Raw genomic sequence first — 24,943 nt, 5'->3', positions numbered from 1 at the left:
TTATCTGTCTACCATTTGCTGCAGGGCAGGTAGTGTACAGTGGGTTTAGCAGAGCTTTCTTGCTTCCTGCTGCGTCTGGAAACAGGGTCGTTGAGAGCGCCAGAGCGGAGAATCGAAACAGTAGTTGCGGCAAGCAAAACCAAGACAATGAGCTGAAAAACAGGAACACCTTTCACATTACTCATAGTCATGTGACCCATCGTTTATATAAAAACATGAATTAGTTCAGCTTTAATGCACCAATCATTTAGTAAGTATATAGGGCTAACATGGTCCACATGGTCCACAGTACAGTAAATGCAGCCCATGTAACAGTTGATAAGACTTTACATTCAAATAAATACCTTGTACACACTACAAATGTGGATTGTCACTTTAGAAAATATAAAGATGGAGACAAACGACGGAGTCAGCACTGGCGGTAAAATGAAATCATGAAATAGGGAGATAGAGAGAGAATGAAAGGGAGAAATGGATGGCGGTGGAAAGGTGAAGAAGATGTGGATGGGTGGTGGGGGGGAAGGCAGATTGTGTATGAGAGAGGCGTTTAATCCCCAGAAGCATCCTGACGGCAGCTGCTCTGTACAGATGGGGACGAAGGGATGCTGCAACACACACACACACACACACACACACACACACACACACACACACACACACACACACAAACAACCACGCGCAGTGTCACAGAGAAATAAAGCACTGTCGAATGTTGGAACCCTTTCCTAACACCCTCGAGGATCATGCTAAACATAAGGTAAGGGAGCTTGGTTGAGTTCCATTATTTCCCACTCTACAAAGGCCACTGGAGCTGTGTCATCAGCTGATTAATGAACACAATGCTCTTTCTTTCTCTCTGTCTCTCTCTCAATATGTTATCTAGGGGTTTTTTTTCTATCTATTTCATGCCGCAGCACAGAAGTTGGAATCCCTGGATTGTCTGGGGGAGTGAATGTGTTATGTCTGGTTCATTTCTTCAGTGAGGCTGCATGTATGCAAGCTCCATATGAACTCACTTCATCACGATCATATTCCTAAAAACTGCAGTTTGTCTCTGGGAAACACCAGCTGGTTTCAGCTACTCTCCAGTGTCTTATTGAGACACATGTAAATGACAAACTTTGACCCATGATTCCCATTGTTAGGCCCACAGTTATCCAATGCCATTCTGACTACTTCCACATTTGCTCTTACTTCTAACATTTTGACCTACTACAATATAGCTGAGATGCTGATGGAACAAGGCATTTTACCTGTTGAAATCTCCAGTATCCATTTACATGTTTTCCCAAGTTCTAAATTGATCTTAGAGGCCAATAAAGAATCAGAAACAGACATAGGAAGTGTCCCTTTGTAATCAATTGCAACTGAAATAATCCATGCCGAGCCCATTGACAGACACAATGTTAATGTTGAACGATTCCTAAAGCACCACATTACCTTCATTGCCAACATTTTTATAATTTAGGCATTTAATATGGCTACTGCAGTATGTTTAAGATTAAGATTAGTAAAAGACTGCAGCTTTAATAAATAATATATTCACAATATGATGGATCATGTGATGTGTGTATGTGAAAGAGATCGCCCATAGCCCTTCCTACCTCACTGAAACAACTCTAAATGAATGCTAATGTCGCTCCCTATATGCTGAATGTGTAAAAAGGCAGTTGTTTGCTAACAAGTTTGCCACATACATTTACATCAAAAGTTGATCATCTGTTACAGGTCGTTTCTGTTGCCACCAAAAAAAGTTTTTGCAGGTATTATTAAGGTTAAGCAACTAAAAAACATATGGATCATAATTACAGTTAGAAAAAGCCAATATTAATTTGTTGACAGGGCCCAAACTGTCAAGCATAAATTCAGACTAGCTACACGCAAACTTCTGAACATTAGCATTGGACATACATTTTACTCTGCAGATAATCCAATATAAACATAATTCCTAGAGATACTGGGCTGCTCTGATCCGAGCTGAGCACAGTCTGCAGTACAAACTTTTCCCAGCCACCTTTCAGGTCTAGACTTATATACTTAATATATTTAAACTCATTGAGGTAACATTATAACAGGCAATATAAAAAAAGAACATGGAAAGTGCAAAGTTGCAAAGTTTGTCTGCTAGATGCTTCACAAAGTATAGTCACTGTCACAGTCTACTAACACATCGACCAAGTTTCATCATCATCATCATCATCATCATCATCATCATGTCTTGTCTGTCTGCTAAAAGTCTGTTTAAATAAACCAGTGAATTGTACAGTAGCATAGTGTCTGTTATCAGTGTGAAACTGTGTGGACCTTTCATTTTTTTAAGGCAGGAATGTGGAGCAGCTAGAGCAGATACTTCTGAAGCTCTTGTTAGATATGTGAGTTATGTGAAACATCTCAGTCAATTATCCGAGAGTTTGAGAGACTACTGTTGTCTTTCTGCCTCGTCTGTGCAGGAGCTTGGCGCCAGGAGTTCGCTGCTAAATTGGAAACAACGTGAACAATTAAAAGATTTTAGAAAAAAACATCATAAAATAGAATGTGAGAACAACCAACCAGACCCACCAATTCATCCTGTTCGCATTTCTTGCCTCAATCTCACGCATTTCACCATTTTTAACCCTGTTGTTGTTTTTTTCTGTTTTTGGCGCCGTCACCTTGTTAATCTATCATCGCTGGTTCCATTTAAAGGTGGAGGATTTATTGTCCGCTGAAACTCAGAGGTGAGGTCACGCCGTATCAGAGTGGTGCGGACTGCGACAATAGCCATTGTTCCTGGGACCAACAGGAAGTGTCTGCATGGGACTTCCTGCTGCAGATAGTGTACCTCTGGAGGGCAGAGAGGTGTGTGTTTGTACGTGGGTTCATTTGTTTCTACAGTTGATGTCATCTCTAGTCCCTTCTCTGCAACATGGTGCTCATGGATATGCTTCTCTTTGTTAAATAAAAATAAATTGTAGGTGCAATCACAGCACAATGCAGTTATGAGATATAACCGTTACCTAATCAGCATTGAAATGACTGTTTTTCAATTTGAAAGAGGCCAATTGCATGTATGTAAACCTGTCTTCGGATGGAATCAAGATGAAACAGGCAAGTGCAACATACAATGCTGTACACACATACGCTCATACACAAAAGAGGGTTTATGTGATTGTGATCAGGTCCGTGAGTCCCTGTCTTTAGCTAAAGTCACTAAAAAAGTACAGAATGGCATCACGCTGCAAATTATCTGCTTGCACCCAACAAAATTGCCACTTAACTGCACTATCACAGTGTTTGATATGTGTCGGCCCAACAATGGGCCCCTCCGTACCTCTTTATTTCTCTGTGTCTACCCATGTGAAATTATAAACACGATCAATTTTGATAATGCAAGGGAGCAGCGGTATCCATCTTGATTATTCCTCCTCATGGAGAATTTTCTATTCTGTACTTTCTTTGCCTTTCCAAGGTAATGGTAACAATTTTCTCTTTTTAGTCTCACTCGTGGCTTCTTTCTCTCACTCACTGGTAAAATGTAGAGTCGTTTTTCTTTTCATCTTTTGCTGCAATCCTTTTTCCCGAAAGCCTTTTGACCTAAAAAGTAGGGTTTTGTTGATAGATTGATGCTTTCACACAGTGACATTAGCTGAATCGCCGGTGTTCAGAGGCCCGTGGTGCCACTCTGGAACAAATGCCCTGGAATTTTCCCAAATAATCCCCCTGTGTGCCTGTCTGTGTGTGGTGCAGCGTTGATCTCCAGGGGGAAATGGAAAGCATCTATCTATATATTTGTCTTTTTGTCAGTCTGTCTGCCTATCTTTTTACTAATCGTTGTCTTTATCGAAGGGGGATGGGGGGGATGGAGGTGCAGTAACCTTTGATGTGAAAGGAGATATAGATGAATATAGGGGGGTGGAGAGGGGCAGGAGACGTGGGATTTTGTGATGACAGCTATGATATTAACACTTGGTACAACATGGCATTATACCTTGACAGCAAGGTGAGAGAGAGAGAGAGAGAGAGAGAGAGAGAGACAGAGAAAGAGAGAAATTATGAAAGAAGAGACGGAAAAGAGAGAAAGAACATTTCTGTATGTCACATGAGAATGAAATGTCATCCATTCAAGCCTCCATTATTCAAGATAAATGTACCCATTACTGTAATTGTCCAGGTGGTGTTTCAGCAAAGAAGAGCATACCATCTCCAACTAATCAGACAACAGATTTAAGTTGTTTGACAAAACATAGTCTCCCAATGAAGAAAAGCTGCATAACCACTGATTTGGAGTCATATACAGGGTTTCTTTAATTTGAGTTTTTTCAGCGAAAACAATTACCTGCTGCATCAGTCACACATCTGCAGTGAGAATGAGCTGAAACAGTAGAGTTGTGAGCTGTAAAACCAAAACAATGAGCTTTAAGATGCTAAAACACTTCAGCTAGAGCTGAAGGAAAACTGCAGTCAATTGATAATTCTCTGTGAGTTTGTTGCAACTCCATTTACATTACACACATTATAATTGTATCCATTTTTATTATGAAATATATGAATTGGTGCAGCTTTAATACTGAAATTTAAACTGTGAGTATATACCTCTAAGGTGCTGCAAATGTATAACATGCTTAGACAGAGCAGGTATAAATATCAAAAGAAAAGTCCACTTTACAACATTTTCAACAGTAATTTACATTTTACAATTTACTTTGCAGTTAATCTGACCATTTGCTGGCTTTTCTTTGTCCCTCTAAATAACAGCCTCAAAAAGGTTATGGCAGGTAAGCCATGTTTTGCCTTACCTTCACTCAATTTGTCATTATTTTGTATTGGCTTCTCAAACCATATGACAAACTCACAGCTGAAATTCAAGAAGTTCTGAAAATCTTAGGTAAGTTCTTTGAGGTTGTTAAAGGGGATTCTGGGAAATGTAGGAACACTGAGAGAAAGTGTGCACAACAGAGAGCTCAACTGGAATGCATCAAAAACAGTAAATCATATCTTAACAACACAGACACACTAAACATCAATGTGTCACTAAAATGCATAAAAATATAGTTGTGTCTTGCCAGGGCAGTCTGAGTAATGTTGTCTTTACACGCACATGCAAGGTATTGTCAAGCCTCGCTAGCAGTGGGTCACAGCTGAGGGGAGTTCAGAGGGGCCAAGACCAGCACCGCCAACCCCCCTCTGCCCAAACACACACACACACACACACACACACACAGACTGCCTTGTCAAAGGACCCTTTGTGCGCTGTTGTTTTTTCAGGGGAAATTCTCTCTTTATTTCTCTGTAGGGAAAATAAAGCAGTGATCACCTAATCACACACACTGAGAAACCTAGTCAAGCCCACCATACACACACACACACACACACACACACACACACACACATGATTTATACAAATACATACTGTATGCTCAAACACATGCAGAAACACATACCCTGCACACAAACGTTTGTATTGACACATGTAAAAGACTACACGTTTACACACACATTTCGAGACATGGGCAAAAGGCAAACACACACTCACACACACACACACACGCACGCACGCACACACGCACGCACACACACACACACACACACACACACACACACACACAATGGGTCATTTATGTCCCTCTTTGCACCCCACATTCATACTTGGCAGGCGGGTGACGGCTCTGTTGTTTCAGTGACCTGGAGGAGAAGTTATGTGCTCTTAATTTATACAGCAGGAAACACACCTCTCTCTCTCTCTCTCTGTCTCTCTCACACACACACACACACACACACACACAAGGATTTTCTAAGTTAGAGATGTGTTTTATATGCAGCAAATGTCAACGAACAAAAGAGAGAGGGAAAGAGAGTGAAGAGTAAAGTAACCCAGAAACCTTTAGCTGCCCCAGGGCAGAGTGTAATATTGATGATGGTTGCAAGACATCAACTATGGACGCACACGCAGTGGTGTGCAGCAGCGCATGTTCAGGACCAAACCTTACAAAACCAAGACAGAAGCGGTGCTGTAGAAAATGAAATCCTGTAAAATAAGATGTGTATATAGTTGTGTGTGTGTGTGTGTGTGTGTGTGTGTGTGTGTGTGTGTGTGTGTGTGTGTGTGTGTTGTAGGCCTACCCACTGAGTGCTGTGCTCTCCCATGGGAACGCGAGCACAGCTGAGAGTAAATGGCAATTACTGTGTTTAACTGTTTTATCTGCGCTCAGAGGCAACCATACATCGCCGATTCCACAGAACATCATTAAAGCACACTTAAACACACAAACACACACTCAGAGTCACACACACACACACACACACACACACACACACACACACACACACACACACACACACACACACACACACTGTCACGTCTGCTAGGTTATCCATGCCTGTCACATCGTCATTTACTCAACCACGATAGAGTGATACAAATACCGGCAGACATATTTCAATATTCTGCTGGAGCAAATTATGATATCTGATTAGCGAATGATGGAAAAGGGCGTCACACTCTCACACACACACACACACACACACACACACACAGGCTCACACGGCAGTCTATCTAACACACACACACACACACACACACACACACACACACACGCACAGTTCATTGTTAATCCAGGACTATACAATTGATGGATAGACCCATCAGTCAAGTGTTATGATGTGGTCATTTATGATGATGATTTGTGATACCAGAACAGTTAAAGAGGAAGGTAGTATGGGACACAGCGATACAGTACCTGCCAGGCTTCAGTTCTTTTTAAACATGATTTTTTTTTAGGGCTTTTATAGCCTTGCACGATAGCTTGAGAATGACAGGTAAGTGGGGAGAGAGAAGGGATGACACGCTGCAAAGGGCTACAAAACCTTTTCAAAACCAGGCCACTGCCAAGGACTCCTCAGTCTGGTGAGCTAGAGGTCGCCCCCCAGGATTCAGTGTTACAGTAAAAATTAGTGTTACAGTAAAAATTAGTGTTACAGTAAAAATTAGGGCTGTCAATCAAATTAAAAAATGTAATCTAATTAATTACATACTCTGTGATTAATTAATCGAAATTAATCGCATACATAATTAACGGTGCCTAAAAAGAAAAAAAAAGGGTACTAAACAGTTGGTGACATTAAAGAACGGCTTGTTTATTGCTAAGGCCATATGGTCAAAATTAAATGTTTAATAATAATGTATAACAATAACAATAACTTATTTCACTAGTAAATTGCTGTTGAACGACAAAAACAACCACCAGATGGTAAAGGACATTTACAATAACTTCAAATGCACCACGAGCCTGTAGTTTACCAGTTTCATTGTGTTGTTTCTCCGACGGCAGCTGCAGATTGTTACATCCCGGTGTTGAATCCTCTACAGTAAAACACACTCAAACTTTACACCATTTAGCGTTAGCTGTCAGCATTTTAACAGTGTTTAACCCAGCTACTAGCTAGCGGTAGGCTAACGTTAGCTGCTGTCACGTTATTTTGACAGCCCTAGTAAAAATATATAGTAAAAAAGAGAAAATAATACAACACAGATGTAAAGAGCAATGAGAAGAAATGATGTAGTCACATATGTCAAGAGAAAGACATGAGTAGGAGGCAGTGATGTCTTTGGCACTTTAACCCCTCCAGTAAAATGCATTTATGGATTTTGCAGCCAGGTCTCAACATTCCTATGAATAACCTATGTTCAGTGCACTGAAGCCTTAAATAGAGCAATATCCCTTTAAAATGAGAAGAAGAATAACAGTAAAGTACTTTAAGAAATTACACTTACTTAGTCAATTAAAAATCCTAAAAGTATACATGTAACTGCACTGTTGGTAAATGCAGAAGCCATATTGGGGTTGGTAGATATTAGTAATATGTTTCTGTTGTCGTGTATAGCTTGGCTATTGCAATAATGCCTTGATTTAATGCTGTTTACATTTATAACTCGTACAGTAAAGCGGCTTGAATTTGAGTTTTGGGAGACCGAATAAACAGAGTAGAGAAAGGTACCTTCTCTCCACCTTAATGTGAGTTGGCATTTGACAGGGATGTGTCAGACATGTGTGAGTAATGAGAGAGAATGACTGTGTGTGTGTGTGTGTGTGTGTGTGTGTGTGTGTGTGTGTGTGTGTGTGTGTGCGTGTGCGTGCACACGCGTGTGCACAAACAGATTCAGAGAGAAAACCTCACTCTATAGCTGCTGTGGTGGTATGTGCTGTTGTTGCACGGACAGACAGATAGACAGATAGACAGTTGTTCATCGGCCAGTTGGCTGCCATGGTGGCTGGGCTAGCACACTGAGGTGGTCAGCATGAAATGGGTGGCACTGCATTTGTGTGTGTGTGTGTGTGTGTGTGTGTGTGTGTGTGTGTGTGTGTGTGTGTGTGTGTGTGTGTGTGTGTGTGTGTGTGTGTGTGTGATGTGTGTGACTCACTCCCACCTGCAGGGAAACAGAGCAGTGCCAGCCGCCAGGCTTGGAGAACATTAGTCACCATCAGGACCGACGTCTCCTTTTGATACACACACACACACACACACACACACACACACACACACACACACACACACACACACACACACACAAATATTCAGCACACCACTGAATAAAAAGTAGGTATCCTATATTCCAAGACAAAATGTGCCCACCTAAGAATAAAGTACATGATTCACCCACAGGGACTGAAAGCAAAAGTATGGAGAGGTTTTGATATTAACTGTGTTTTGTGGTGCTAAACTAAATATAAATCATTTCTATTTCAATGTTGAGACATTGTTACAATAATCATAAACCAACACCATTGGCAAGAAGATTGGCAGCCTTTTCAATCTATCTTATGTTGTGAGTCATGTTGGCTAATTTTATTTTATTTTTTTAAATCTGCTTGGTTGCTTTATGGCACGGAATAAGAGTAGGGCACTAATCTTGAGCAGTAAGGGACTGTATGAAAATGATCAGGGTGCGGAGGGGGTTGAACATTATGTTTCACTTTTTAAAGACCCTTTTGTTTGGATCCTTGACTAAGAGAACATTTGAATTATTCTCCCCACAAAAGTGCACAATACAGTTAAGATGCTGTGGTCTAATTTAAACCTTTATATCTATCTATCTATCTTCTTATTGTATATTCATAATTTCATATAGCCAACAAAATGTTACGGAAGTGCAATTTGCAATTGCCCCAAATTATGTAAAAAAAACCCAAAAACAATTATGCAATCATGCAATATCCCAGCCATTCTTTATTTCACTACCTTTCCTTTAGAAAAAAAAAAGATATCATATCTTTCTCCCTTTTCCAAACCCTCTAGTAATTTCCATGCAGTCCCTAAAGTGAGCTAACTGAGCTTCTAGAGTTTGGAAGGGATGAAAGGTTAAAAAAAAAAAGGCTTATAGGTGAAAAGTGTTCTGACCCCATTGGTGTTCAATAGAGGTAACAACTGTAAAGTCATAAACCAATTTATAGTGAAAAAGTACATTTTAAAATATGCATAGTCACATCTGTAAGTCATACTGCATTCAATCTCCAAAACCTGACTATCAGAAAGCTGATATCTAATGAAACCAGATGCAGTTAGTTCAGAATGAGGTGAATACCAGGGCAACAAAACGGCAGATTTTTCTCTTTTTCAGTACAAAATGAGACTTCAAGTGTGGTGTGACAGAGGAGCATCTCCATTACAACACTGATGAGAAATGAAACAGCTTTTACCACAAAGCAAATCAGGCTTTGGCGCTGAATCTGTGTGAGTGACACTGATCTCTCTGTGCATGTGTGTATGCCTGATCTTCATCCATCCATCTATCCATCCATCCATTTACTCTAAGCTCTTAAGCAGCGCTGCTGTTAAAAAGTCCCCTAAAACTCTAAGCCAAGAGCGATAACATAAGCGGCAGGAGGATAACGTTGATGTAATGTCAGACACACACAACTGACACCCAGTGTTACTCTCGTGTTAACAAAACCCATCACAGTCTGTCTGTCCGTCTGAAGGCGCGCGCTAATCTGCTCTTAATCACAAGCTCTTATTTACAAAAAAAATTTTTTGTATTAATGCAGCGGAAGGGGGATGGGAGGGAGGGGGAGGAGGATGGTGATTGTGATAGAGGTGATGGTGATGATGATTTTGTGATTAAAAAGATGCCATCGTTGTGTTGGTGGATTAGGACGGGCATGGAAATAGATTAGTTCTGCAGTGGTTTTTCGTCATGATTGGCAGGCCTCCAAAAACTCTCTCTCTCCCTTTTCTCTCTTGTTCTTTCTCCCACCTCTCTAAAGCACAGCTGTCTTGAGGTCTATGGTTTGTAGGCTGCTAGCACCGCCTGCTGGTAACGACAAACATAACTTCACTTTCATTTTAATCGAACAGGATTGTGCAGTGGTGAGGGAGATGGTGTTTGGGGGAGACGGCTTGACCAAAAAGCATCCTGTAGCACACAGGCTACATGGGAGTCAATGAAGTGTGTGATGAGTATAAACATGATGTCATAAAAAACAGTAAATGAGGGAATATCTTTTGAAAGGTTCCTCTAGTAGAGACTTGGAGCTGTTCTGGCAACCCTGTCTCCAATAAAATACATTAGTATACAACTAATTTGTTTCTCTATTTCTCCAATTGCTGCCTGGATTACACTACAGTATGTTCACTGGCAAAAATGTCCAGTCAAGAAAGGGAACTGTTCTTGTACCATAAAGTTGATGAGACATGGTTGGGTTGGATGGATGCACAAACTGCTGGACTGAGACACTAAAGACTTGCGCGTGGTTCTATTTAGGTAACAAAAAACACTTTGATTAAGTGAAAGATTGTGGTTTTTGGTTAAATATTCTTAAACTAAACACATCCTGTCTTGTGCTTCAGTTCACTGTGGCCTTTTTCAGTCTTTAACCAACACCAAAGGGCCATGAGTGCCTAAACATAACCTTAAAAAAACATGAATCAAGTTTGCTACGAGTGGATATTATATTGCAAGAGTGGATAATACATCATAAACAAATGCAATGTTTTGCAGATACGTTCAGTAAGAACATTTTACGACGTGGCGATGTGTTCAATGTAAACATGTCCTCATTCATTTCTAGGAGGCTGGATTGGTTTTGGAGGCTAGTGGGGCCTAATAACTTACTGGGAAACGTTCCTTTTCTTTTGATCCGTCACCCATTTACACTATATACACATTAACAGCTGGCATTGTGGATAGCTGGGTATTGCCTCACAGTGAGTAGAATCTGATTTTGATACCCAGTCTTATGTGTGGAGATTGCATATGTGTAATGTGTGTTGTTGTTTTTTAAATACAGGCAGATTTTAGACTCTGAATTAACTATTGACTTGAGGTTTTGAGTGGCAAACTTTCTGCAATCACCAACAGCACCCTGTGTGTTTTCCACTCAAAGCATGGGAATGCACTATATTTCACACACTATACTGGCAGCAGATCTACATCTGCAAAGATCTATACCGTGGTGCATTGCATTTGTCTCTGTGCCTTATCTATGGACCTCCTTAGATGAACATTTGTTTGCATCTCAAGAAGGAACTCTTAGCTCTTTGATTTTAACACCATCCAAAGGTATCTGTTGATGTTTATTGGGCCATATTGTTCTAGCTGTGCTGGACATGTTGATTTGTTGTGTACAAATGCAAGGTGCTTAAAGGACATTAGGGTGTCTTTTTCCTCTGAGTGTACAGTAAATGTGTGAAGTTCTGGAAAGAGAGACTGACCACTCCTCTGCCCTTCAGCATCAGCATCCTTCGCTCCTCTCTCTGCTTCCTCATTAGGCATTCTGAGAGAAACACAGCAAGTACACACACATATGTAAAAATGCACTACACTCACAGAACACACACACACACACAGTTTGATTCTAATTGGGTGACCCAAAGCCACTGATATCATCTGTTATGGTGTGAGACCATAATCTCACCCAGAGCGGCCTCTGCAGTCACACCGCCTCCGAAGAACACTGGAGGAGAGAGGGAATGTGGAGGAAGGGTAAAGAAAAGACAAATAGAAGACAAACTGGCCTGAGAAGGAAGGAGAAGAAGAGGAAGAACACAACAACAACAACAACGACAAAAACACAAAGTGGCGCCGAGTACATTAATTAGAATTTCAAATTGGACAAACTCAAGATGACAGCGTTGCACTTGTCAAATCAGATCATGCCCCAGTGGGGTGAGAGAGAGGGAAGAGAGGGAAGGAGGCACACTGCTCAGAGCCAAATACCACTCTCAGCAGCTGAATGGGTGCCATCTCTCTCTCTCTGTCTCTCTCTCTCTCTCTCTCTCTCTCTCCATTTCCTCTGATTACGCCAACCGCCTCCCCTCTGTCCCAACGTGAATGTCACGGCCGCCTTAACAAGAAGTGACAATTAAAACATCATCGGCGTCCTCAGGCTGAATGGGAGCGGCCTGCCAGGGTCCCTGCTTTCTCTGAGGGAGAGAGAGAGAGAGAGAGAGAGAGAGAGAGAGAGAGAGAGAGAGAGAGAGAGAGAATAAAAGAGATGGAGGAGCTGGAGGGAAAAATGCTATGAGCTGAGAGAAATGGAGAGAGAGATACATTGGCTAATATCTACTAACCTATTGTGCCAATTAAGCTAATTGAATTTAATTGAGATAAATGTATGCATTTTTAGATGTATGTATATGTGTATAAGGGATGGAACAAAGAAAACAACCATGAAACATACGGTGCACATCAGAAACTCTTTAAATCACTGTGTAATGGCAAAATCAGTAATACTGTGTCATCACATCATTTTTGTTATTTTATTCTCTCTCATAGATTGTGTCAGTTTACTTGTAATCAGATGTAACGAGCGGTTGTATGTTGGTAAAAAGGTTCTTTATAGCCCTACTCACTGTGAGTTACCAGTTTATATCAAAGTGTAACCTCTCAATGCCAGTATCTCCATCACTTCACACCATCAAAGTTACTTTGGGTTAACTTTTTATATGGTTACACATTTTTGCCTCAGTGCTTTATGAGCAACTTGTCCAATCAACACTTGTCAACCAAAGTGCATATCAAAGAAATAGCAACTCATATTCTGCTGCTCAGTGTTCCTGGAATGGTTTCAGTGAAGCTAACGTCCAACATGTCCTTAAACGTTCACACAACGTGTCCTCACCTGTCTAGATGTCATTTAGGTTATATTAGATGTCATTTTACTGTAATGATCCCTGTGGAAGAATAATGGTGCGAAGAGATTTATTTATATAATAATGATCATTAAACAAACTGTTGTGACCGTTTGAATTGGATTAGGCAGGCTAGATGGTGTTTGGCATTTTGGTGTGTGTGTGTGTATGTGTGTGTGTGTGTGTGTGTGTGTGTGTGTGTGTGTGTGTGTGTGTGTGTGTGTGTGTGTGTGTGTGTGTGCAGTGCAGTGCACTCACTGGGCCCTACACCAGCTGTGCCACTGCACACAAGGAAAAAAGCTGGTGCCAAGCTGGTGTCTTCACAAAGAGCCAAAAATCATCCAGCATGCAACAGGGCACCCCCCCCCACACACACACACACACACACACACAGACAGACAGTGAATGAATAATAAAGTGTGTCAAACCTGACCTATGCGGTCACTCTATTTAGACGTTTGCTTGTGACCACTTTAACCTCCTCTCCATCACACAGCACACACAAACACACACACACACACACACACACACATCACACACACACACACACACACACAGCACACACAGAGGCAGACATACTGGCAAGACCTCAGTTAACGATACATGAATTTAGTAGTGGACACAGTATCTTAGTTAGTGTGTGTGTGTGTGTGTGTGTGTGTGTGTGTGTGTGTGTGTGTGTGTGTGTGTGTGTGTGTGTGTGTGTGTGTGTGTGTGTGTGTGCACATGTGTGTGCAGAGCCAAACAGCCAAGGGCTCTCAGGTTTGATGGCTTTCTGTTATGACTCCATTATGCTGATGGCTTGGTTCTGTTCCAGGATCTCTATAAACACTTGCACTCCTCAGCATCATTAAGGATTGTGGAAGCGTCTCTGCAGAGCCTGGCTTGCCCCTCAAGTTCCTGAATTTCCGGTCCAAATGCAAGTTTAGTTCCAAAATAATAAAAAAAGGTTCTTGGTTCCCTGGGAAAGTTCCAGAAATGCTCTATGTCAGGAAACATTATTATTTTATTGACCATCTTTAACACAGTACTTTAAAATCAGGGCAAAATACATTAAATAATAATCATCATGAAACATTACAATATTCATATAGAAGGTCTCTTTCAAATGGGTGCAAATGTGTGATAGTCAGCTGAACATTTCCTGTGCTATATTTATAGTAAGAGACACCTCTATCCTATAATCCAAGACCATATTCACACAAACTTTGGGCCATTTTACAGATTAGTTTTTTTTTCATGAATGACCACATGATAGATACCATTTGTCCGGTACTACTGACTGAATAACATGTTCCATGAGGTAGAAAAGCAACTACTGCACTGTATGTTACATATGTACATATATTTGATGTTCTTTCCAAAAGGTAATGTTTGCAAAGCCCTAGAGCTGTAGATTTTAAATGTTAAAAAAAATAATAATTCTGTTGACAATACAACTGGTTAACACTTTGATACATTAACATGAACTCTGAAACAATGTAATAGACAGACAATTAAAAGGAAAATCTCACCCCCCCCCCAAAAAACAGTTTGTACCATCGTTGCGCAAGCTGTGGTTCACTGTAGAACTTTGAGAGAGCATGATTTTGTTTTTCATAACATACCCATATGAAGATGAGTTAATTAGGTAAATTAGTTAAAGTCTTCTTTGCAACTCTTACCAAGTGATATGAAATTCTCTGTAACTCTAACATCTCACATATGTTTTCTCTTTTTTTATGTTCAATCCCAGCCACAGCTGTATCCTTGGTTGGAAAGCAGCAGAATAAGCCACGGTGGCTGGATTACTGTAAGTTATTGTGCAGTATTGCATGAGACATTAGCCTACTTTTGTTAATTATTCTGGACACTTGTGTGTTTGTCATTAATTTAAGCTTAAAAGAAGATAAAGCACTGTGACACACTAGCCGCACAGCCGGCATACAGTATTAGTTACTGAGTTAGAACACAAATACTGCACATACATTGTTATACATTGTTTTCTTGTTGTATAGCAGTATTTTGTTATTGCATAAGAGCACTTCCTTATTGTACACACACTGGTCATTGTGCATGTGTGTGTGTGTGTGTGTGTGTGTGTGTGTGTGTGTGTGTGTGTGTGTGTGTGTGTGTGTGTGTGTGTGTGTGTGTGTGTTCCAGGCGTCTTCAACGCTGCTACACCAGGATAGTCCAGTCGCTGGGCGTGCGTCCATACTGTAAGAGAACAAAGGTCATGAGAAGGTCACAGGAGAGTCTTCCGGGGGCCCGAGCAGTAACAAAAAAAAATCTCATGTCGCTAAGTACTAAACTTCTTTCACCCGACGCCGACGCCGCTGCTTAATTGCGAGCAAAACACAAATCAAAAAAAATGAAATCAAATATCCGTGAGCAAATCTGCAAACTCAGCCACCAACAGAACACAACACAACACAACAGAGCAAAGGAACTATAATAAAAAATCAAAACAAAATGTTCCCCAAGCCGTGACAGCCGCAGAGACAAATCCAATTATTTGTGTCTCATGTTGCAAATTTGTTCTAATGGTCGAAGTGAGAAAGTAAATAAACGCCTGCGAAGGGGAAACAAAAGAATGTGATTTCTAATTAACTTGAAAGAGGAACAGCAGGGCGACTTAGTAAACCCATCTTTCATCTGCTGCCTCAGACCACTCGTTTGTTTGTTGCACAATGTTGTCTTGCAGAGGGGCGGGAGGAGGAGTGTGTGTGGGGGGGATAACACTGCACTGCTTCCCTCCAAATGAAATGTCAACAGACTTAACATCGCTGCGGAAAGGAGCGCAGCGTTTTCCAGCGTTTTGTCGATTTTATTGTTCATTAAGCTTCGCTGACGCCCGTTCTCTCCCCCCCGCACACACCAAATCTTCTTCCTCATCCTCCTCCTCTCCCACTTGTTCGAGGCTTCATTTGCAGCATCTTGGCTTTGAAGATCACGAAAGGCTGAGGCAATAATTGGGTTTGTGCAATTACAACAGGCTTAATGAGAGAATTTAGAAGTTTGTCTTGCCCCTATCTCCAACTCTCCACACTCCACTATTAGACCGGCAACTGTCGCTTTACTCCGCCCTTTCTCTCTCTCTCTCTCTCACTCACGCTCTCTCTCTGAAGACGAAGGAAGATGTTATCGGATATGAAGATGCGGTTAACACATTTATAACACACATCACGCATACACACAAGGCCTGGATGATGGAGGGAGCAGATATGCTAATTGCCTGAACAGAAAGACCAAAAAAAAAAAAAACAGAAAGTAAAGAGAGCTAGACAGAGAGAGACAAATACAAGAAAAGAGGACAGAAGTCCCTAGTTGAAGAGATAAACCACATCAACTGATCAAAGTGTTGAGAGGACATTTATGAGATCAGGAGAGATTAAAAAATGGAACCCAAAGGCCACTATTTTCTCATATCATGTAGACGTGTGAGCCTGCAGGGCATCCAGTGCCAAAGTAAAAGTCCTGTATTAAAAGTTCCATTCAACTAAAAGTACCAAAGTATTATCAGCTAAAATGTACTTTCAAGTCTCAGAAAAAAAAGTTTTAAGTACTTTTATACAAGATCAATTTTGGAGCAGTCTTTAAAATACTGATGGAGTAGGACAGAGAAAAAGAACTAACTTCTGCTACATGTTTGTCTTGTCTTTGCTTTCCTGTGAAATGTTAGAAAAGTTGATCTCTTTGGGCTTTTTATTTAAAAGTTTAGAAGGAACATGTCTATTTTGGTGGAACTGGTAACAACACATAGACATATTTCAGTAGTTTTGTCCCATCTATCTTTACCAATGTATTTTATAATCTTATCCTTATGCTTTTTAAATGAAATAAATCCTAATCTAAACAGAAACTACAGTTGTCAAATAAATATTAATAATATATTAATGAAAGTAGAATGTTTTCACATTACACACAAGCCTGAATTACACACTCGTGCTCAGTACCTATACATGCACTAAAAGCATAAAGTAGCATGAAATTGAAACACTCAAGTAAAGTACAAGTACCTCAAAACTATACTTAAGAATAGTACTTGTGTAAATGTGCGGTAAAAGTGAAAGCTAATAGCAAATTCACAGCTACTTGCAACAGTGTTATTACACCATGACTGTCTGTGGCGTTTGCAGTCTTTCAGTAATCTTGTAACCTGGAGGTAACCTACTTACAGTAATATCACAACTGAGCTGATAATGGCAGCAGTGAGGGGAGCTAAAATGCAAAAAAGCAACTCATTTGGTGAGTGATATTGTTGATTCAGTACTCTCAGTTTAGCTTGAGGATTCCATGTTACAAATTTAAATCTAAACAGGTTGTACGACGACTTAAAAAGCCAAACAAGTCATTAACACGGCCTCTCTCTGGTTTCAGAAGCTGGAAGATTATTAGGTTATTATGTTATTATTGTTAACAATGTGTCTTAAAATGTAACAGATTTGGCTGAAGTTTGGTGGACAGATAACACTTGCCCTAAGGATTTTTGTGGGGGGGGTTAAGCTCTGGGGCAGGGGACTTAAAGGAAAATGAACAGAAAGGTTTTGTACTGAGTGTGTGGCCAGATAGGAATTTGGTTTATGTTGCTATTTGTTGTGACCCTTGACTGCAAAGAGCAGAATGTTTTGATGTACGCTGTAGCGAGACCTTCTTAGTCTGATAGTGATCTCAACCATATGTGGGCCTTTCCCAGTACACGTGAGCAAATAAGGATCACATTCAAGCTCATACCCCTACAAATACTAGTCTCATTACACACACAATAACTGAAAGTCAGCCATACAGAACATGCTCATTAACACAAATTAAGCCTTCAGCAAAGAACATTATGAATCTGTTTCAACCTGTAGTGCTGCATAAACTGTAGAGGTGGCTTATGTTTATAGGCCCTGTACAGTAGTCATTACTCATTGTAATAATATTTCACTTATTACGTACTTGCAGGCAAGATAATGCATGCAGTGGGTTTAAATGAATGAGGACCAATGGGGGTTTGTTAAAGAAAACAACTTAATTCTTTTATCTCGTTAATGTTACATAATAATCACTCAGATAACATTCCAGTAATGCAATTATGGAGATACAAGATAAGTTAATATTTGGAGAGAATATTTGTTTTTGTTAGGTCTTGCCTTTCAACTATATTTTCAAATTAGTGAGTCAACATTTCTATTCATTTGTCTTTTTTATTGTTGGTTAGTAAATATGTGAGCACTAACAAGGCAGACGTTTACCAAATAATAAATGTTCTCGGCATTGTCATTTAGTAGCAAAACTGCAGCCCCTCATGCTTCCACCTTTTATTTTGTAGGATGCTGTTCTTCCCAATTTTTCTCCTACAATGACATCACTGAATGCTTAACTCAATGTAACATATTACTACATGGAAATAGAGTCAGAGGGTGACAGGAGTGTAAAGAACACAGATGTTCAACCAGCTGTTACTGAGCTAGGGGAAACATATGTGGTGTGTGTGTGTGTGTGTGTGTGTGTGTGTGTGTGTGTGTGTGTGTGTGTGTGTGTGTGTGTGTGTGTGTGTGTGTGTGTGTGTGCATCCACCAACCTGTATATCCGTGAGTTCCTTTGTTAACCGTTGAGTCAACTGTGAGTTGTTATCCTGGCAGGGGATGTGCAATTTCTAAAACACACAAAAACACTCTTTTTTTAGATAATTTCATCTCTGTAAATTGACTCGTCACAATATAAATCACGAGTATATAGAGAAATTAAGTTAACATGTTATGATATTAAAACAAGAAGCCGCAGGGTTCTGACAACCTTCTAAAGATGAAACTGTCCATGTGACCCAGAGCATCAGTCTTCAAAGCACTAAGATTCTAAAAATGTAAAAACTATTTACACATAATCCACTTCTTAATATGATACATGTAATAAAAGACAGCGTCACTTTTTTTTTTTACAGTGTAACTGAAATAAAAGGAGACTCTAGACACAAACTCCAACTTCCTTTAATTTAAGTCTGGCTCTAAAGCTCACTAATTAACACATTACACCTCATTTCTTTCATCCGACAAAAATCTAAGTGTAAAAATGTCAAGTTGCGGTTTTACAAGTGGTTTTGTGCTCAATTATTTCTTGGCACTTCCTGAAGTCTGGTCATCACAACGGGGTTGCTAGGAATCCAGCAGAGACTTCAGGAAGTGACTGCTCCCGGGCCAAGAAATAGGCTGGCATATAACAGATTCTTTATTTTTTTAACCTTTGAATAGAGCTAGGCTAACTGTTTAACTTGTTTCCAAGTCTTTTTGCTAAGCTATATGTACTATATGGTCTGTTTCTTACTGTCAGGACACAGCAAGTGATAGAACCCAAGGAGAGCTCATTGTGGTTCGCTCAGAAGGCTATAAATATGCAATGGTGAAATCAGATTAATCAGGATCAAATGCAGGCAGTGTCTTCGATGGGTCTGCTGCTGTCTCTTACCTCTCCCTGGTAAACAATGTGTCCGATGGGACAGATCATGGAGGCAGTACCGGAGCCAAACATCCCTTTGACCCGCTGCTGCTTCAGAGCCGAGCACAGCTGGCTCATGGTCAGGTAGCGCTCTGTCACCTTAAACTCATCCTGTGAGCAGAGAAGGTAGCGGAAGGACCACAGGAAATGGGATGACTAATTTGGAATATTTATCCATTCATGTTGACCTTTATGGTTTTTGTTTGTTTGTTAGTGGTGGGATGTGCACACAATTACTTTTTTAAATTTTTTTTTCTCACCCATTTCCTGGTCAGTTCCAGGACACTCAGTCGGGTCACACCTGGGAGTATGAGGCCATCCAAAGGTGGAGTTGCAAGTTCCTCCTCTGAACAAAACAATTACTGCAATTAATAAATACAACAACAACAAAAAACAAAAAACTTTTAAGGCAAGCTGGAATAAAAATAAAAAAAACTTGATTACTGAAGATGCTGTATACAATTATGCTGTAGTGACAAATCTGTGAAACATTAAGTGTCCAAAGCACACCTGAGTGGGAACATCGTTTGCATCTATGGTGCATTACGGAAGTTGAACCAACAACCCCTTTAGACCCCTTCACCTACAGCACAAAAATGTGATCGGTTGAGTCGGGTTCTGGTAGTGCCACTAACCTCCATCCTCATTGATCCAGTGCAGGAAGAGGTTCATGGTGCCTGCCTCAGTGATCTGGTGGTCCTCTCCGTACAGCCACAGCGCCTGCTGACACCCATGCTCCTCTGCTTCATACTGGGGGAACAAGGAACATCCGTAGTTCCTGCCGAAATCCAAAGCGACAAACAATTGCAATTACAAGTGTTTTTTGCAGTTACATTGCTGCATGCAACTTTAATACTGTACAGTGAAAGACAGAGAATTATTTTACCCCATGTCCCTCAAAAAGTCACCTATTTTCGGTCTATGTGTGTGTGTGTGTGTGTGTGTGTGTGTGTGTGTGTGTGTGTGTGTGTGTGTGTGTGTGTGTGTGAGAGAGAGAGAGAGAGAGAGAGAGAGAGAGAGAGAGAGAGAGAGAGAGAGAACTGTTTGACAAAGTTTTACATCTTTGAATTCAAGACAATATTTTGTGTTTTTATTGGGGCAGAACTGTCAAAAGCTTGATATTTCTGCTCCTTACACAACCATGGTTGAGTGCATTGATGGGTTATCAGTGAATAGAAACTAAAACATGCATACTGTTTGCGGCTACTTACCCTCCCATCTTGCAATCTCCAGTTCCTCCTTTCCAGGCCCGTGTGTACTTTGGGTCGGCCCACATGGACAGGGGCTCTGCCTTGTTCTTGAAGTAAGAGCCCACTTGACACAAGATCACATAGAGCAAGGCACTGCCAGGCTTCCTTAGACCCAGAGCGGGCTACAGTGGACACATAAACACATAGCAATGTATTTTATATGTCATTTAATTAAAAAGAATACACATTCTGCCTCCACATATTATTGAAGTACCTCACTATCCCCCTTACCTCAGTGGCAATAAATGTTGGTCTGATGTAGAGACTGGCAGAGTCTGAGTTAGGAACCCAGTCCTGGTCAGTCTCTACCAGTTGCCTGATACACTCCAGAAACTCGGACTCATCAAAGGCCTAGAGGAAGGAGAGAGGTGGAGAAAGAGAAAGATAAGGAGAGTGGAGGTGGAGTGGGAGAACAGAAAACACAAGTAAAGAACAGAACATAGGGTAGCTATGACACTTAGATGAAATATCAGAAGTGGAAGGTTGGAAGGTAATCATTTCTTCCATTCATCCATCCATCTCATTCCTCCATCTTACAGGTAAACACGCTCTCTTAGCAGTGATGGACATGCGTTTCAAGTTGAGCATGGGTCTGAAGAAGCGCAGTTGGTTGTCATCCCCACGGTACGCCTTCAACCCTTCATACAGCTGGTGAGAAGAGAAGAGGGTTGAGATCAGGGTCATAGTTAAGGTTTAACAAATACTGAGGTCATGATTTCAACCACCCCTACCCTATTCTAATTCCACCTTACATGATACTTTTTTTTTTTTTTTTTTAATTTTATTTAAGGAGAGAACTTCTTTCAAGGAAATTTCTCCAAAAATCAACAACTGTTCATAAACATATACGGAAATTAGTAAATGATCAGGAAGTTACAGGCCCATCAAATAAAGCAGTACAGGCTGTCAGACAGGCTGTCTGGAATACAGTTCTGGTGACGGAATAGAAAATGATTTATTTATTTAGTCAAAGCGGTGTCGCAACACTGGAATTTGCTGGTAAAATACCCACCATGTGTCACCAGGTTGCTAAAATTCCTGGAAATCAAATCAGGTTAAGTCAGTCTCCTGACATAATGTAACAAGAGAGGACAGGTAAAATCCATTTTAGAAGTTTGAATGCTTCCTGGTCGGCATACCTGTATGGCGTAATGTAGAGACGAAGTGGCTGGGTGGAGAGACAGGTTCCCAAAGGGCTTGATGAGCGGAGCCTGCCAGCCCTCACTCGCATTCCACTCTATGGTCAGCATGTGGTCAGTGAAGACGGTCCCGAAGGGAATCACGTCCGGTTTGGGCTTTGGAGTGGAGGACAGCTCGATAACCAGGTCAGCTGCCTGGTTACATATAACAGAACAGCAGAGCAAATAGTGACATTTAAGGAAAAGGTGTACATGTACCATAAAAGACAGGAACACCTAACTATGTTTACTTTGGCACGATCTCCACAGATGGTTATCAACCAAACCTAAAAATCTATCCTTTTTAACACACTCAGTGCGCCTGCAAAGCATAAGAAAACATCAATTGTTACTCATCAGACTTCTTTCTTCTTCCTTCTTCCCACTCGATTGTGACACACAATTGGATGACAAACATCACATCAGTGACAGAGTTAGAGTCCAAAAAAAACATTCAACTTGTTGCCTGTTATTCTGTTGTTCCATGTTTTTTCTCTCCAATCTGTGATTGGCCAGTAGAGGTTGCTGTAACATTGACAGTGTGATGGGATAACTCATGCAACATTAGCCACGGTTCTCACACCTCACACTTCAGTGCTGGAAAACCAGACACCAGACCAGTGAGACAGTAATGAGACGAAGTGATACAGAAAGGAACTGTAACTGAAAACAGGGTGCTATATGTATATCTTTCTAAACTACCCCATGCAGAGGTCAAATGTCATAGTTAGACAGAGTAGAATAGCATTATTTTAGCATTGAGAGGGCTTGGATCTGAGTCCAGTTTCTGCGTTCATTATGTCCTCCTCACTATCTTTATGATGTTGCAAGAAAAGCAGGTTGGAAAATACCGGTATGTGTAATAGAGCAAGTCTTTCCTACTATTCCAGGCTGAGTCATTGTTTTACAGTAAAGAGACATGTCTTCCTGGTATGCCATTCAGTTACGTGTCTGTTCCAATTGTCTGGGATTACACTGACTCGTCTTCCTCTCCTTCCTGGTGCAGAAGGAAGCTTGCACAATAATCCCAGATTACTGGAAAGTGTCAGGGGTGACAACAGTACAACACTGTGTGAATGTGATCACAGTACTGCATTGTTTTCTACTGCATTTTTTTTTCTTCAACTTTTTAGCATTACATCAAATTCTCATATACATAATAACATCTTCATTCATTTAATGTTCCTTTTTAAAAGTGTGTCTTCTCTGTTACTATTTATCTGCATTCTCCAAACCAAAGTCAACACTCATCCAGTGTGTGTTTGTGTGTGTGTGTGTGTGTGTGTGTGTGTGTGTGTGTGTGTGTGTGTGTGTGTGTGTGTGTGTGTGTGTGTGTGTGTGTGTGTGTGTCTGCACATGTCCACCCTAATCTGTACCTGATCCTGCTGTCTACTGCTCAAGCATTCAGGGTCAGAAAACAAGCAAAGCTCCAGCTACTTAGCGTGAGCTGGGAAAGTGGATTCTGCTGAGCAAGGAAGGGGAGGACAGGTACAGGAGTGGACACTGGTCGTGTCCTTCCCCTAATGGCGATCAGCTAAATTAAACGGTTTAGAAAAGGCTCACTTAGGGTGACAGAAAGGGGACTTTTTCCATGCACTGGAATATCCATTGGATTAGTTTTTCATGTTGTTTTTTTTGTCACAGTAAGAACACTGCTGGATGACTGAGGCTCTTAAGGTCTTACAGTGCTGCTCATTGCAACACGAGGACAAGAAACAGTGCTGGAATATCTTCTATGTGGAGCACCAGAGGGGATTCTTAAATGTCAGGAAGCCAAGGAATCATCAAGATGCTGCAGCTGGAGCAGCTACTGAGGGTAGGTGTTCTTTAATTATAATGGCATTTAGACAGCAGCCTTCATTTAGCATATGCGTTCCACAAACCAAACAGCCACAAGACAATTGAATAACTTGTTTCAATACCTTAAAGCTTGGTATTATGTTGTCAGCCATTGAAATGGTGGAGATGTAGCCGCTTCCCTGGAAACAAAACAAAAAATAATATGTTAACAATATAAACAGACTTCAAATATGCACTCTTTTCTTTTTTCTTCAAAAACAAAGTCAAAATATGTATTCACTACTAAACAAACATCACTACTTAACAAGCCTAGGGAAATGTTACAGGAGGGTTTAACCTGATGATCTGGATTGTGTTTATACAGTAGAGACAGTTTTGGTCAGTTTGAGCAATAAACTTAAGATTCAGTTACTTACTGAGTTTACATATTTCCTCACAACATATTGCAAACTTATTCTTCTTCATAAATCAATATAACTGCTTTAGAGACCCTATATGATCTTTGGTACTCTATCAGCATTGTACATTTTGGTAATTATCTAAGGCATAACAGTCATCAAGTTTCAGCTCAATGTGGAAGTCGAACATTCTAATTTTTATTTGTCCTATTACAAAATAAATCATTAGAGTAAAACCCCCTTGAGATGCACAATCTCGTTTTCAATGGGGCCCTTGAATTATATCATTATAGCTCTTTTTCTAGGATTTTTGGTTACAATTTAAAAACAGAAAATGTAAACAGAAACAGCCTTATAGAATGACGGTATGATTGGCTTTCACAGACTAAGCTACATAGGCCATGGCATTACATAAAGGCTAAGAGGTGACACTGCATGACAATCGTCAACATAGGAACTTCAAGTAGTCTGTCCGAAAACATTAGTAACTTTGTCTGTTTTAATAAAGGCTATTCATATTGTGTATAGACTTGCTGCCAGATTAAAGCACAACCTGCGTCACCAATATCTATCCCCAACATTCGCGCATATGTAGGCTACAGTAATTATAGGAGTCAATATTGTAGGATAAGTTACCTTCAGAGCAGTAGAGACGTCTGTGCACCTGTAACGTTAAACCGCTTACTGCTTGCTCAGGTTGAAACCAGTCCCATTACTGTGTTGTCATAACACCAAATATGCTAATGAACACAAT

General features: G+C 40.6%; 2 protein-coding genes across 10 annotated transcripts in view; one reads left to right on the top strand and one right to left on the bottom strand.

Annotated features, from left to right (window-relative positions):
* Positions 1 to 14,095: 14,095 nt before the first annotated feature.
* bcat1 (branched chain amino-acid transaminase 1, cytosolic) lies at positions 14,096 to 24,915 on the bottom strand. Of its 2 annotated transcripts, XM_078242946.1 has the most exons (12): positions 24,826 to 24,915; positions 23,914 to 23,970; positions 21,953 to 22,147; positions 21,351 to 21,461; positions 21,045 to 21,164; positions 20,775 to 20,935; positions 20,199 to 20,341; positions 19,824 to 19,909; positions 19,534 to 19,674; positions 18,653 to 18,727; positions 15,245 to 15,303; positions 14,096 to 15,212 (listed from the first exon to the last, which is right to left on the bottom strand). In XM_078242946.1, exons 2-11 carry the CDS (start codon positions 23,941 to 23,943, stop codon positions 15,265 to 15,267), a joined length of 1,101 nt encoding a protein of 366 aa, XP_078099072.1. In that variant the 5' UTR covers positions 23,944 to 23,970; positions 24,826 to 24,915; the 3' UTR covers positions 14,096 to 15,212; positions 15,245 to 15,264. The 2 variants fall into 2 exon arrangements, with proteins under 2 accessions (XP_078099072.1, XP_078099071.1); XM_078242945.1 differs by having other exon boundaries at positions 14,096 to 15,303.
* lrmp (lymphoid-restricted membrane protein) overlaps positions 23,537 to 24,943 on the top strand; it is a 34,679-nt gene continuing 33,272 nt past the window's right edge. For 6 of the 8 annotated variants that reach the window (XM_078242944.1, XM_078242940.1, XM_078242941.1 and 3 more), the window contains exon 1: positions 23,539 to 23,807. The gene's annotated coding sequence lies outside the window, so the exon portion shown is untranslated. Of the gene's footprint in view, positions 23,808 to 24,943 lie in introns of all 8 variants that reach the window. The other 2 variants (XM_078242943.1, XM_078242938.1) reach the window with 2 other exon arrangements.

The sequence above is a fragment of the Sander vitreus genome, chromosome 23, assembly GCF_031162955.1.
Source record: "Sander vitreus isolate 19-12246 chromosome 23, sanVit1, whole genome shotgun sequence".
NCBI lineage: Eukaryota > Metazoa > Chordata > Actinopteri > Perciformes > Percidae > Sander > Sander vitreus.
Note: the sequence above shows the minus strand (reverse complement) of the source record. Positions and strands in the feature narration are given on the sequence as shown.

Bases quoted from the DNA above. Each gene is read 5' to 3' on its own strand.
- bcat1 (XM_078242945.1), bottom strand. From the start codon at position 23,943: ATGGCTGACAACATAATACCAAGCTTTAAG. The intron at 20,342-20,774 runs GTAAGTAGCCGC...GGATTTCGGCAG, and splicing joins GGAGATTGCAAGATGGGAGG to GAACTACGGATGTTCCTTGT. The intron at 19,910-20,198 runs GTTAGTGGCACT...TGTTTTGTTCAG, and splicing joins CTGGATCAATGAGGATGGAG to AGGAGGAACTTGCAACTCCA.